The 15074-nt window shown below is 37.4% G+C and overlaps 2 protein-coding genes across 4 annotated transcripts in view; one reads left to right on the forward strand and one right to left on the reverse strand.

The window, feature by feature from the left end:
• Positions 1–14331, forward strand: part of SPAG17 (sperm associated antigen 17) — a 251280-nt gene extending 236949 nt beyond the window's left edge. The window contains exons 48-49 of the mRNA XM_032249593.1: positions 1732–1876; positions 13681–14331. Coding sequence (XP_032105484.1) covers positions 1732–1871 — 140 coding nt within the window. The 3' untranslated portion in view covers positions 1872–1876; positions 13681–14331. The remainder of the gene's footprint in view (positions 1–1731; positions 1877–13680) is intronic.
• Positions 7398–15074, reverse strand: part of WDR3 (WD repeat domain 3) — a 31063-nt gene continuing 23386 nt past the window's right edge. For all 3 annotated transcript variants that reach the window (XM_032249594.1, XM_032249596.1, XM_032249595.1), the window contains exons 20-27: positions 14750–14800; positions 14189–14254; positions 13631–13723; positions 13117–13164; positions 12383–12426; positions 10569–10697; positions 8519–8612; positions 7398–8241 (exon numbers count right to left, since the gene is read on the reverse strand). In XM_032249594.1, the coding sequence (XP_032105485.1) occupies positions 8086–8241; positions 8519–8612; positions 10569–10697; positions 12383–12426; positions 13117–13164; positions 13631–13723; positions 14189–14254; positions 14750–14800 (681 nt within the window). In that variant the 3' untranslated portion in view covers positions 7398–8085. The remainder of the gene's footprint in view (positions 8242–8518; positions 8613–10568; positions 10698–12382; positions 12427–13116; positions 13165–13630; positions 13724–14188; positions 14255–14749; positions 14801–15074) is intronic.

The raw sequence follows: 15074 nt of genomic DNA on the forward strand, positions 1-15074 counted from the left end.
AAAAAAAAAAAAAAAAAAGAAAGCAGAAACATTAGTTATGGATATTCTTTCAAGAAAATTTAGAAAAGAGCAAGAGAATATGGTGCCTCAAGCATGCAACAGAATATAGGAAGGATTTTCAGTTTAGTGTATACTATGTATGATTGTAGGCTGACGAGAGTGGAACGGGAGATGTATTAAAAATACGAATGAGTAGAAGTACTTGAAACTGCAATATCCAAAATAGAGCAAAAGAGCAATAAAAAACAGAGCTGAAGGATTAGTCTTGGCAAGAAAGAAGCTGAAGATAGCTGAGGATTCAGACATTCTGAGGTGAAGGAGAAAGTTAACTTGTGTCAGATGACACTGATGTCAGTAAATGAAGTTGAGTTCAATTGGTTCATCTATGTTTTCAAAGTTGCAGAAAGCCCTGCCTTTATGTAGCTTACATTCAGTGGGAGGACCGACAATACACAAAGTAAGTGAACCGTAAATAATGATGGCAGGAAGTACAATGGAGCAAAATATAAAGGAGGAAAGGAAAGTCCTGAGTGGGAAAGTCTCTCCCTCCCTCTCACCTTCCCTCCCTCCCTCCTTCCTTTCCTGTTTTTGAGTAATGATGACAGGGTTTCTTCATTGTGACAGAAGGAAAGTAGCCAAAGAACTAGTTTTTTCCTCTGGGAATTAAATCAAGTGCCCTTGCCCTCCCCACACAGGTTATTAGATGTGGACACCTGAATCACTGCTGCTGATCATGGGAATGAAATCATTTGCATTTATAATAAATTTTCTCTTTCCCTGCTTATAGGTTAGACAGACTCTGTCAAACACAGATAGATAAAGGGCAAAAAGAATCTTGCCAGATCTTTTATTTACTTCCAATGTCAACAATGATAGTTCATAGCCCATTTCCTAAGATCTGTCCCTCTTCCCAACAAAAAAAAAGCATAAAATCTATCATAGATATGGTTCAGGGATTGACCATGCTGATGGCTCCTTATAGAAAGCCAGTGACAGTTAGGAGAGAACACTAGGGAGAACAGAAGACATTCTAGACATTGACATATCCATCTTCTAACACCTAAGCCTGAGAATGTAGAATTTGCATTGGATACACGTGTTGAGAAATGCTGAATGTATGATAAAATTATATTGTTTGTTAAGGAGAACGATGGCAAAGAAAACCTAGCTCCCCCTCCCCCAAGTGGAAACTACTTGGGGCATTTTAAAGTAGCAAGACAGTATACGTATATCATACACCAGTTAAAACAATTCTTCAAGCATGGGATATGTGACCCTGCCCCCGTGGCTCCCTCATGGAGAATACTTCTAGTTTGTCTTTGATCCGTGGTAAGCAGGCACCACGTGCCTGCCTAGTTTATTTTTGCTCTATGAGAAAACACCGAACACTTGTTTGTTAATAATAATCACCTGTTCAGAGAGACTACGTGGGTCCAAGTCTGCTCCAGGCCCTCAGTTCAGAATGCTGTGGGTCCCCTGAAGCTCTCAGCTTGGAAAGCTGTTGGCCCCCAGATAGTCCCACTTTGCTGTTCTATCTGGGTGTCTGCTCCTTAATGACTCAGCGCCACCTGGGTGGGGGTCTCAATAGTCAAGCTGACCTCGGTATAGACAAGTACCTAAAATTGAACTAGCGTTGCTAGATAAGAAATTCTATGAATCTCAAACATTATTTGGGTTTACATATGCAAATCATTTAGTTATGAAAAGCATAGCCCTTAACAAATATTTTACCAGTTTTAACAAGCAGCAATTATGATAAACGACCAAAAGACTTTCCCCAGGGAAAAGAAAATCCCATGGTCCAGAGAACTTCTACAATTTCTTCCTCTGCACTTGGAGTCTTCATGTCTCGTGAAGTTTCTCCACATTAGGAACAGTAAGTAAGAAATGGGAATTTCATTGTCAAACATTTAAGTTTGAGGTATTAGACCCCAGGTTTCTTCCCGTCTTCTTATAGTCAGAAACCCATAAGCCACCTAGCCTGAATCAATGAAAATATCTGTTTCAGTAACTATACTAGTTACTCCTTTATATATATTTGAAAATCTAACCCCCATGCTATCTAGAAGGTAGTTTTTCTGACTTTATAAATAAGAAAACAGAGGCTCAGATACTTCTTAAATGGAAGAAGTAAAAATCTAAAGTACTTCAATGTGATTCTAAAGTCCATTCTTTAAGCACTGACTTCATTGTGCAGATAAAGTTGATCTTACCCTCTAAAACGCAGCAGCACAAACACAAACAGCAAGGTGCCCTTAGAACTTGAGCATTTACAATTAAACCAGTGTTTTTCCAACTATTTAGACTCAAGACTCCTTTCACAGTCTTAAAAATTATTGAGGATCCCAAAGAGCTTTTGTTTATGTGGGTGATGTCAATATTTACCAAATAAGAAGTAAAACTGGGAAAATTTTAAAATTTATTTAAAAATAATAAACCCAGTTTACTAACATAAAAAACATTTTTAAATGTTATTTTGAAATGAAATGAAAAATAACTATTTTTGATAAAAATGTAATAAGGGTAGCATTGTTTTATATTTTTGCAAATCTCTTTAATGTCTGAGTTAATAGAACACAGCTGGATTCTCACATCTGCTCTGTATTCGAACTGTTATCATTCGCACGTCATGTACCCTCTGGAAAACTCCACCCTATGCCTACGTGAGAATAAGAGAAAAATGCAAATAACATCTTGTATTAGTTTCCTTGGACTGCCCTAACAAAGTACCACAAATCAGGTAGCTTAAAGCAACAGATATTTATTCTCTCACAGTTCAGAGGGAGAGAGGTCCAAAATCAGGGTGTTAGCAGAGCTGGTTCCTTCTGGAGGAATAATCTGCTCTATGCACATCTCCCAACTTCTGGTGGTTGCCGGTATTCCTTGGCATTCCTTGGCTTGTAGTGGCATCACTCCAGCATCTACCTCTGTCTTCACATGGCATTCTTCCCTGTGTATTTATCTGTGTGCCTGTCTCATTGGATTTAGGGGCTACTCTAATCCTGAATGACCTCATCTTAACTTGATTACACTTGTAAAGACTATTTACAAATAGGTTCTACCAGACATGAATTTCCACCCGACATGGCCAAACCCAGTACAGCCTGCCCTCTGGTGCCTCAAAATTCATGTTCATCCCAGGTGCAAAATACAGTCCTCCATCCCAATATTCCCAAAATACTTAATCCATTCCTGCATTAACTAAAGTCTTATCTAAAGGTCACCAACTCCAAAAGTCTCAAAGCTCATCATCTAAATCAGGTGTGGGTGAGACTCTGAGGCTGAACTGCCCTGGCCTGCTTTCCTTCTACAGACCTATGAAACTGAAAAACAAATTACCAGCTTCTAAAATACAATGGTGGGACCACCACAGGATACAAATTCCCATGCCAAAAGGGAGAAAATGGAAGAATAAAGAAGTCACTGTCTTATAGCAACTTTGTAACCCAGCAGAGCAATCCCATTAGATTTCAAGGACAGAATCTGTGGCTCCTTCTGCCCTGTATACACATGGAGACTCCACCAATCCCAGCCTCTAGGCCCTCAAAGACTCCCATTGGCCCCACCCTCCGAGCCCTCAGCCTGGGCCCTCTTGCAACAGTCCTACCCTCTGGTCAGCCCGTTTCCTGCTTTCAGAATTCCAGAAATCTGACAGCCTTTCTTCATTTTGTACTGTCACTCTCTCCTTCAGTCCAAGCTGGCAGTGTATCTGCTGATGTAACATTCTCACCCTCCCTAATCTAACCTCATCTTAACTACATTTATAAAGACTCTATTTCCAGATAAGGTCCATTCACAGAATCCAGGTGGACATGAATTTTGGGAGAGCAGTAATCAACTTAGTATGTATCTTAATATTATAGTTTTGGACTACACCTTGGGAACCACTAAATTAGGACATAGTTTATTTCAGTTCTCATTAGTGACATTCAGAAGTTACCCCAAAATGAGAAGTGGTACAGTCTGCATCTCTAGCTGGACAATTCTGAAAACTATGGAATAGCTCTCAAAGATTCATAATTCCTGTTGGCACCAATCTATCAAAAGTAATTCATGAATCTACCTAATAGTTGAAATGTCTTAAATAATATATTTATGCCTCTTTGTGCATATTATTGCAGAGTTGATAAGATTAAAAAGATGCAGTAAGAGTTGTAACTTTAAACACTTCACAATAACTCTGTGTGGGTAGGTGCTATTCTACCCATTTTATAAATGAGGAAAAGGTTAGGTAATTTGCTCTATAGAAGCTGTATCAGTTGTGTGTTGCTAGGCCCCCAAAACAGTGGCTTAAAACAATAAATATTTATGATCTCATAGCTTGTGTGAGTCAGGAATCGGGCACAGCTCAGTGGGGTCCTCTGGTTCAACTGGGAGTTGAATCTGCTTTCAAGCTCACTCAGGCAGCCATCGGCAGGATTCAGTTTCTTGCATGCTGTTAAACTGAGGGCCATAGCTCCTCACTGGCTCTTGTCTGGCGACTGCCACTCAGTTGCTCGCCACGTAGGCCACTCTTTAGGGAATCTCACAACATGGCAGCTTGGTTCATCAGAACAAGCAAGCCAGCAAGCATGAAGAGCCAGAATGTGAGCAAGGTAGAATTCAGAGCTTTATAACCTAGTCTTGGAAGAGACAACCCATTACATTTGCTGTATTCCATTCACTAGAAGCCTGTCACTGGGTCCAACCCCATATTCAAGGGGAAGGGATACACGAGGGCAACTACTACCAGGGTTGGGCACAGTGCCTGTTACACATGTACTGTGTTCTAAAAACATACTAAGGCTGCTTGGATCCCAAAAACCTCAGAAATAAAGTGAAAAGACTTGAATACATGGGGATATTACCTTTAAGAACCTTAGCCCCATCTCAAACTTAGGATCCTAAATTGTGAGGAAAGTGGGTAGATTGCAGATGGTACCTGTAAACCCATGTGGTTTCTTCCTAAGCTCCTGCTCACAATCTCCCTCTCTTCGGAAGGCTAATCTGGCCTGAAAGGGCTGTGTTGAGCAGGCTCATTTATAGCTGATAGGTGAATAGAGTCCCATGTGCAGTCCCGAACCTACCAGCAGATACCATTGCTTTCCTGGGCACTGTCCTAGATTCTCTGCTAGAGGTTTGCTAGATTTCTTTAGAATGAGATATGATTTAAGACACTTGCCGTTGAGAAACAATTTAATACCAAATATACAAAGCACCTAGCTTCCAGCCAGAGAATTTCAAAATTGTTAAGCATATTTTCTCTAAGTGGATGGATATATTGTTGACCTTAAACTTTTAGGGTTAAAGAGTTTCAAGTATTTTGACCAAAAGTTTTAACTTAGCTAGGTTCTGTACATGTCACTTTATCATAAAAGTTCCCCTTCTCTTTGGTTCGTATAATACTTATCAGACAAAAACATCTTTATATTCCCTACCACTGTCAGGCTTTTCAATTATAAATGGTGGCAAAGCTATGGGAAAACAGCAACTTCTAACATAACAGTAATTGTTAGTAATGTAAACATCTAGAATGCCCTCCTGGAACCTGTTTTGGTTTGAAAACCATAAAAAATGTTACTAGAAAATGACATTTATGTTCTGATGAACAACTCTAAGGATATTGATTCAACCTGTTCTCATCAAAAATAATTATTTTTCAAGAATTAACTCCTCTTCCTGGTGGTAGGAATAGCTGCCTAAACATTGACTCCTTGGAAAGCACCTAGAATGCATTATCCTGCCTGGCTATTCTCTTGCCTTTCACAGTTGTGCCTTCAGAAACTCTGTGCCAAAATTTAATTATTTATTCTGCCCAACAAATAACACCACTGCATTCCTTACCTCATTTCAGTGATTGTGTTATGCTCAAGAACATTAAGACTTGTGGTTTGGAACACAAATCGCCAAGCCAGAACTGCGGCTCTGAGCCTGGGAATAAAATGGTGGCCCCACAACACCGTAACTTGGTTGAAATGATCAAATTCACAGATAGATAGAAACCATAGTTTTAAGGCTTTGGGATTAACAACAACAAAAAAACCAAAACTGTCTCAGGAAGATACAGAAAGTCTAAACAGGCCTATAACAAGGAGTATGATGTAGTAATTCATAAACTTCCCCCAAAGACCAGACCCAGAGGTATCTGTCAATATCTTTTCCTAGAACACTCCTACTTCCTCAAATCCCTACCATGAAGCTATACAGTAGACAAACCCTTGAACAACATGGGTTTGAACCACGTGGCTCCACTTATATACAGATTTCTTTCAATAAATATATTGAAAAAATTTTTAGAGATTTGAAACAATAAGAAAAGTTGCAGATAAAAAAATAGTTTGAAAAAATACTTGTTTATTGAATATAAAAAAATTATCACAAATGCATAAAATATATGTAGATACTAGACTATTTTATCGTTCACTGTTATAAAATACATGCAAATCTATTATTTTATCAAAATTAACACACACAAATACAGATAATACAGGTGCAATTCAGTTGAGAGAGATGTAAAAAAAGGAGGAAGTATTAAATCATAACTGCATAAAAGTAACTGTAATACACAGTATATTACTGAAGTAATTTCACAGCCACCTGCTGTTGCTATTGCAGTGAGCTCAAGTGTTGTGAGTATGCACTTATAACGCTGTGTTTTAAGTGCATGAACAATTCATCTCCCCAGTAAACTGCATATCACAGTGCTCCCAAAGAGCAGAGAAGAGTCATGACATTACAAGAAAAATCAATTGGGGCCGGGCGTGGTGGCTCAAGCCTGTAATCCCAGCACTTTGGGAGGCCGAGGCGGGTGGATCACGAGGTCAAGAGATCGAGACCATCCTGGTCAACATGGTGAAACCCCGTCTCTACTAAAAATACAAAAAATCAGCTGGGCATGGTGGTGCGTGCCTGTAATCCCAGCTACTCAGGAGGCTGGGGCAGGAGAATTGCCTGAACCCAGGAGGCGGAGGTTGCGGTGAGCCGAGATCGCGCCATTGCACTCCAGCCTGGGTAACAAGAGCGAAACTCCGTCTCAAAAAAAAAAGAAAAGAAAAGAAAAGAAAAATCAATTGCTTGATAGATACCACAGATTGAAGTCTGCGCTGTGGTTGCCTGTCACTCCAGACAGACGATTCGTTTTATAAACAGATGATATACACTTACAGTATTGATAAAAACGGCAAATGTATTTTCTCTTCCTTATGATTTTGTAAGTAACATTTTGTTTTCTCTAGCTCACTTTAAGAATACAGTATACAATATATATAATACATCAGTAAGGCTCCCAGTCAATAACAGACTACTAGTACTTAAGACCTCGGGGAATCAAAAGTTATATGCAGATTTTTGACTGTGCAGGGGAGTCAGCGCCACTACCAACTGCATTGTTCAAGCGTCAACTGTATATGTATCTACACACACACACACACACACACACACACACACACACACAAATATATTAATTACTCAGAAGCCCAGCCAGGCATCTTAGCTTGGCTACTCTTTAGTTAGAAACAACTAGTTTTTTCAGAAAAGTATAAACAGCAATTAGAATCTTCTTATATACAGTCATAACTTATAAAAGGCTAAGTCTCGGGAGGCTTTTCTGGGTAATTTTCACGGACCTTTTAGCTCCAAGAGTCCATGATACTGTATTTTTATGGCCAGAGGGCAATCGATTATGCACCTGATTATCTCAATAGGTAGTAAAACCTCATATAAATAAATGACAAATCATCTGCCATAAAAAAATAAGAAAAACTTTTCAAATGTTAATTTCAACTCCAGTGAAACAAATATCTAATTAAAACAATTATTTATTCCCTGCTAGAATATAAAGGGAACAACAATTGCAAGCCTCAAGCTTTGAGAGCACATAAAGGTTTTAAAACTAATTATGCATTTTAAGTCCAAGAAATGGAGCCAGCCCATAATCTCATGTTGGAATTCCCTCAGGCAAAGCTATGAACCACATACTGAGATCTTCTGCAATGTGATCTTCCATTATTTGGTATTTTTAAGACGATACCAACTCTACTGTGCTTAGTTTAGAAGTCCTTTTAAGGAGGAAGTAAAAAAAAAAAAAAAAGACACCACATTTCAGTTCTAAGTAAACGTTAGAATCAGCTTCTCCCTCTTTTTCCTCTTCCTCTTCTTCTCTTCCAAGTGGCTAGTAGCATCAGCAAAAAACATAACTTCACTTTTTGCCTCGCATTCCCTCTTGAGATAATCAAGACCAGCCATATTGAAGCCGATAAGATCCTGGAATGCCAGACAATAAATATTAAAAAATTTTCTCCCACTTCAGTTCATTATAGCAGCATATGAGGACCAAAGCTTCAGGTGTTGTTACTTATCTTTCCCTCATTAAGAACTTTTGTTTGTTTGTTTTTTTATTCCTACTAATTCCAACAAAAATTATCTCAAATATGGATTTATCGGTGGTGGGTACTGCTAAAGACAAAGCACAACACAGTATACTACTTCTAATCACACTAGGAATTCGCCTCGTCATTTTATCTCTATCAAAGATACTTACCCGGACTTGGCTGACTTTTGACATAGTTGTTTCCCTTAATTTTTCTACCACTGGCACAAGCATTTGATTGCTAGTGATCTGTCCAAAGTGAATCCTAATAGAAAAACAAAACAGAGCCATGTTGCAGAGAGGCTCTAGCCCTACCTAACCCTTCTAGAAACAGTGAACAGACACAATATCAAAGCAACAACAAAAAATACAGTATAGACATCTTTTGGGGAAAAAAAAAAGCCAAAGAAGTTTCCTCCTCTACTATTCAGTTCAATTTGATGACAACTTAAAAAATACTATCCTAAACTTTATAACACATTCGACTCATTTGCAAAGGCTGACTCTTTCCTAGCAACCTGCCAGTGGCTACAAATTTTGACAGTGGTACTTTGTGGAAAACTGAAAGACAGAATGAGCCGTCTAAGAAATGCCAACTCAACAAAGATGCATTATTACTTCTAATAAAGCTACAGCAAAAAAGAGATAGAGACATTCACCAGAGATTCAAACTCTGACCTACAGTTCAAAGATATCCTTGAAGACCCTGCCATACCTGCAGGTATTACCCATCTATAACCCTCTGATACACTTTAAATACTCAGTGTTTCTCGTAGAACCAGCAACCCCGATTCAACAGCACATATGCCATCAAAATTATTAGTAATATCGTCAAATATGAATTTATGTGTTTACAGCTTGCCCCAAATTAACAATATGGGGCAACAGAACATCATCTTCTTCTTCTCTTGCTACTATCCTGGATAGAATATAAGTAATGAAGGGTTAAGAATCACAAAAACGGGCCAATTTACCGAATGCCTATTTGGTCAATTCACTAAATATACCTGTTTAACTATTTGGCATTGGCTGGCTAGTCTTGTCTTCATAACAGTATTTGAAGGAATGTTCAAATTGTCTCTATTCCTGTTCTCTGCTGTAACAGCTTGAAAGTGAGAGTCGAAGAGTAAGAGATGAGAAGAATATATTAAGCCTTTGTATATATATTCTTCTCAACTACTTATTAACAGAATTCTTCATATTTAAGAATATAGCCTAATGAACATATTTGCTTTGTGTTCCCTAGTTTACCTCTATATACGCCCCTGCATTTCCATTTGCACCTGTAGAGACTATAAGAAATAAACCAATTTCCTTAAAATGTTGGTATAAGGACAAAACAAAACCTGTCAGCTTATACTAACACTTTAAAACAGTATTGTCCACCGTTTTGGCTCCACTGGGCCACACTGGAAGAACTGTCTCAGGCCACACATAAAATACACTAATGATAGCTGACCAACAACAAAAAAATCTCAATGTTTTACTAAAGTTTACAAATTTGTGTCAGACCACATTGCAAGCTGTACTGGCCCACATGGTGCCCACAGGCCACAGGCTGGACAAGCTTGATTTAAAAGAAACAACAAATGAGGCAAATTGGCCAATTGTAATTGGGTTTTGGCAAACTGACTAGAACTAGAGCTATCTTAGACGATAACACGGAGGCCTATGACTGAGTAAGCATTCCTCAGCAATGTATTACCATGACTTCTTACTCAAAGAGGTGGGTCATCATGGTCCTTATTTTAAAGGAAAGACTGATTCCAAAGGATAAGAAACATTTTATGTCAGCTAGCACTGAAATTCACTCTGTGAAACAATATTTCTTTTTTTTTTTTTTGGCAGACAGTCTTGCTCTGTTGCCCAGGCTGGAGTGCATTGGCATGATCTATGGCTCATTGCAGCCTTTGCCTCCTAGGCTCAAGCAATTCTCCCACCTCAGCCTCCCAAGTAGCTGGGACCACAGGTGTGCTCCACCACCCCCAGCTAATTTTTGTATTTTTGCTAGAGACAAGGTTTCACCATGTTGCTCAGCCTTGTCTCAAACTCCTGGGGCTCAAGCAATCCACACACTTCAGCCTCCCAAAGTGCTGAGAATTACAGGTATGAGCCACCGAGTTCGGCATAATATTTCTTAATCCCAAAGTGTTGACAGCTTAGTTAAGGTTCTACTGAAGCAGCTGTGCTAAACAGACATTCTTTGGAAAAACGATGTTACCTGAGGAGGAAGAAGAGGCACCTACATATGAGTTCAACATCAGAGCCCAGCTGCATGAATTCGTTAAAGAGTTTAAGGATGTCTGGGACATAAGAGAAAGGCAGCACAAGTAGAGATTCTTCCAGCTCACTGAAAAAGAAAAAATACATATAAAAATACCACATTTCTTAACACAATTTTTAAATCTTTCCCTTTATTATTTTTCTACTCATTTTCTACTTGAATACATCTTGCCTACAGTTAAATATTCATCTCTATGCTAGGTGAATCTCCCTTTTTAATTGTGTTTTATATTTAATACCTTAATCTATTTAGAATGTATTCTGGCCAATGGCATGATGGGAAAAATCTTAACATTTTTTTCCTCCAGATAAACAATTTCTCCAAGGCCTTTTGTTGAATACTCCATCTTCATATGATATTCTTTTACCATATATTGAGTCCTTATATATGACAGAGTGTGTTTCAGGGCTTTAGAGTCTATTTTGATGAATGATGTTGACACCAATCCTACACTATTTTAATTTTGCTAATTTTATAGCCTTTTAATCTGGGAAAATAGTTCCCTCTAGAGCTAGCTCAAGCATTATTATTTCATCAATTCCAATTTAAAATCTTAAGAGGATATCAAATGCAATTAAAAACCTATTAATTAGAAAAAATTAAATCTTTAAAACACAGAATCTTCTATCTTGAAATGTAACCTCCACATTAATCAATTTTCTTTTACATTTCTGTAGTGAAGCTTCATCTTTATCCTAAGACAGGTGTTGTTTCTTGTAAGGAATATATGTAGATATTCTGGTTCACTATGAAAATGATAGCCTTCAGTAGTACAAACTCATCAATAAAATCAAAAGGAAAATCACAAATAATATAACAGTTATTGTAAAAATTTATGACAAAGAAAATAAAGTATGGTGTCCAGGCTGGTCTCAAACTTCTGGTCTCAAGTGTCCCAAAATGTTGGCATGAGCCACTGTGCCTAGAAAGAATTCTTAAAAATCCAGTAAAAGACTACTTAAGAGCAGAAAAAGATAACTAAAAATTCATAAGAAAAAATACAAATGGTCAACAACTGTGCTGAAATTTTTAACTTCATTAACAGTCAAAAGAAATGAAAAGAATACAATATTACCTTCTGCCTCTCACACTGGCAACAAATATGTGAAAGCCTGCCAAAAATCAGTATGATCACCCTGGAAAGTAATTTGGCAATATAAAAAAATCTCATGCCTACTGGTCAGTTATTAGGCTGCTAGGACTCTTAAGAAAAATAATCAATAACGATGACAAAGATATATATGTAAAGATATTCAGTGAAGCCATTAATAGCCAAAAAGGAGAAACAAAGGCAACATCCAGTAATTATTCATACAACGAAATAATTCTGAATCCAATGATTTTTTTTTTAATATGAACAATAAACAAATATTCAGGAAATATGTGAAAAAGAACAGAATATAAAACTTTATATAATATTCCAATTGTGTATGTACATAGAAAAGAAGCCAAACATAAAAATATATTAACAGTTGGTGCTTCTGATTTAATTATATATTATTTCATTGCCTACAACATAAATCACTCCCCTTTATTTGTCCTTAAAAGCATCTCTCTTTACACTTTGGAAGGAACTTCCTAGTTCTAGCACTTCAAACATTATAAATTATTTTCCATCAAAACTTTGATTTTGTTAAACCTAAAAGAAAGACAACAATCAATAAATAATTTCTATTTATTTCCTGTTCAAATAAGCACTTTGTAAGTGTTCGCTGACAGATTATAGTAATTATGTGCAAGGACTCACTCACCTTGACCTGATACCTTTAAAAATCTCTAAAACATAAGCTGATGGCTGTAAAGGAAGGATTAACACCATTAGTGATACTCTTGGTTGGTTTCTACTAAAGTTCTCTAATTTCTATCACCTGTAAAACAGGAACCTCTCCTTCTTTCTTCAGAAACAGTGTCTAAAATGGCAAGATCTGTAAGAGTTTAGTCAGAAAGATCTGGTTTTGCAATCGAACTCCGTCCCTTAACAACTATGCTACAAGTCAAGCTGGATTACTAATCTGTAAGGTGAAGATGCCCTGACTCACAAAATCAGTGATGAGACATGCAAGTAAAATACTAATTAGGGATTACTAGATAAACATACATTCTCCCATTACTTTTCCTCTCTCTCTTCTTTATCGTATCAGACTGATTTCTGTCAACTTTTTCTTGGAAGGCTGATTCAAAAGTTCATTTAGATGAACTTCTAGAATCTTCAGGGGGGCTTTGGACACTGAACATAAACAAGCACTAGAAAACAGAAGAATGGCAGTCGAGTCCAACCAAAAAGGCAGGCTTGGGAAGTTACACTAAAGTGGTCCTTTTGAAATACAAACTATCCTACAGAATGCCAAGATTCAAAAGAGACTTTTAAAGAAAAAGTATTCCAAATAATCCATCCCCAAATCATCATGTCTCTTTACTTCCTTTCTTGTCCTTGTAAGTAACCTTGGAATAACCAAGGACAAACTGTTAAACACGTTTTACTCACTGAGATATTGCCATAAGCCATCAGGATGGGGTTGGTGGGAAGAGGAACCTATGAAGAAATTATTAAATAAAATCATGCAAAAAACTGAGACTTACATAGCGCTTGTTATAGACAGAATAGTAACTCTATTTTATAATTTTGAAAAGAGACCCTAAAAAAATGACAGAGTATAAAAGAATTATCAAGCCTGTTAGTTTCCATAGTAGACATGAATGAGCTTGGACAATGTGTTTTATCTAGAAATCTGAAATGGTTACCCTGCCTCCCAAACCAAAGTAGGAATGTGAATTTCTACTCCAGACAATAATCATCTCAATCTGTAATTTCCTTTCCTTCACTTTCATTAAGACCAAGTTCCCTTCCTCCCAGTTCCTCAATTTCTTCTAATATAGTGAGTTGGAAAGGTTCTACTGCATTTATTGGATACCCTGATGTTAGATAATAGATCCCAGAATAAAGGTTTTCTCCTCAGGAATTCCCTCTATTGATACTGCAACTTACTGTACGCTCTTACCTCTTTCCCTGCAGCTTTACAAATGGCTTTGTGTTCCTTCATTTTTGCAGTCTCTTCTCGGTACAGCTCAATAGCCTCCATAATCCTCTCAGCCTAGATGATGACAAAGCAAAGAAATCATTACAACATACTCCATCATCCCAGGACACCGAAACTGGAAAAGCTGACTAGAAATTTCCTAAATGAAGTAGCTTCAATCCATTTAATAAAGATGTGCCAAGAGTGCCAAAAAGCATGTAAAGACATTTTTGGTTTTCTTATTTTTTTAATTCACAGGGAGGAGACTAAGTGTTATGGACTCAGGTGGGATAATATTGAGACACTCTGAATAGGGCAGGTCCCAGGAACACCTGAAAAAAAGCACATACTGATCAAAGAGATTCAGGACTACTCCCATCTTTGGTTACAAGAGAAGAAAACAGAGGTTATAATCCCCCACCTTTTAATCTCATCAACTTTTTGCCACAGAATGGCTTTCTGGTTGATACAGAATAAAACTTTTACTAAAAAGTTGGGATCTTATTAAAAAATGAGATACTACATTCTATATCAACTTACTGCTTTCACTGTTTCAATAGTTTTCTTTCCAGCAAAGTAACTGTCGCCTTGAGTTTCTCCTGGAACCTGCCAGAAACAAAGAAATCCTTGAAGGATAGTGTTGACAGGAGTTAAAAAGAGCTGATAAATTAATTTTACATCCACGTAAAAATAGCCATCATTATTTTATGAAAATGCTAAGTGTTATCAACTACCATTAACAGTACTTAGTAAGTGCCAGACACTTAAGCATATGTACTATCGTAAGAATATTCTGCAAATGTTTAAAAAGAGAATATCCAAATTTTCTAATATTTATTTTTGCTGTACAGTGAATAAAATGATTCCCTAAAGCCTCAATTACCAGTTATTCAATAGCAAATTTGGTCAATCACTTGAACCACAAAATTAGGATATACAGTTAAACAAAAATAATTACAGATTCTTTCCCTTATCAGCTGGTTATACTATAAAATTTCTAGCCTCAATTTTAATTCTATTAGAAATTCTGGATATTATAGTCAATTTCAGTAAGATAGCTATATATGGGGCATAATCTCAGGGTCCCCAAAATTTACTCACTGCTGGTTGGTCTTCTTTGGCCACACTCTCCTCATATTCTGCTTCTCTTTCCTGCCATGAGATAGACATACATTAATTTGAGAGAATAAAACATGGTCTGTATATAAAGAGAAATGAGGCAGCAAGAAGCTGCTTCTTTGATAGCATAACCCCTAACGGCATCTTTATCTCTGCCTAGCTTCTGAAATGGGTGACAGTAGTCTTCAACAGATCTTCTGAAGGTTCTTGGACTTGCAATGAATGAAGTGTAGCTGCACGAGACAGAAAACTTCAACTAGGACAGCCTGTCAGACACCTACTGGCACATTTGTAACCAAGCCTAACG

The sequence above is a fragment of the Sapajus apella genome, unplaced genomic scaffold (assembly GCF_009761245.1).
Source record: "Sapajus apella isolate SASKATOON/1434 unplaced genomic scaffold, GSC_monkey_1.0 scaffold69, whole genome shotgun sequence".
Classification (NCBI taxonomy): Eukaryota; Metazoa; Chordata; class Mammalia; order Primates; family Cebidae; genus Sapajus; species Sapajus apella.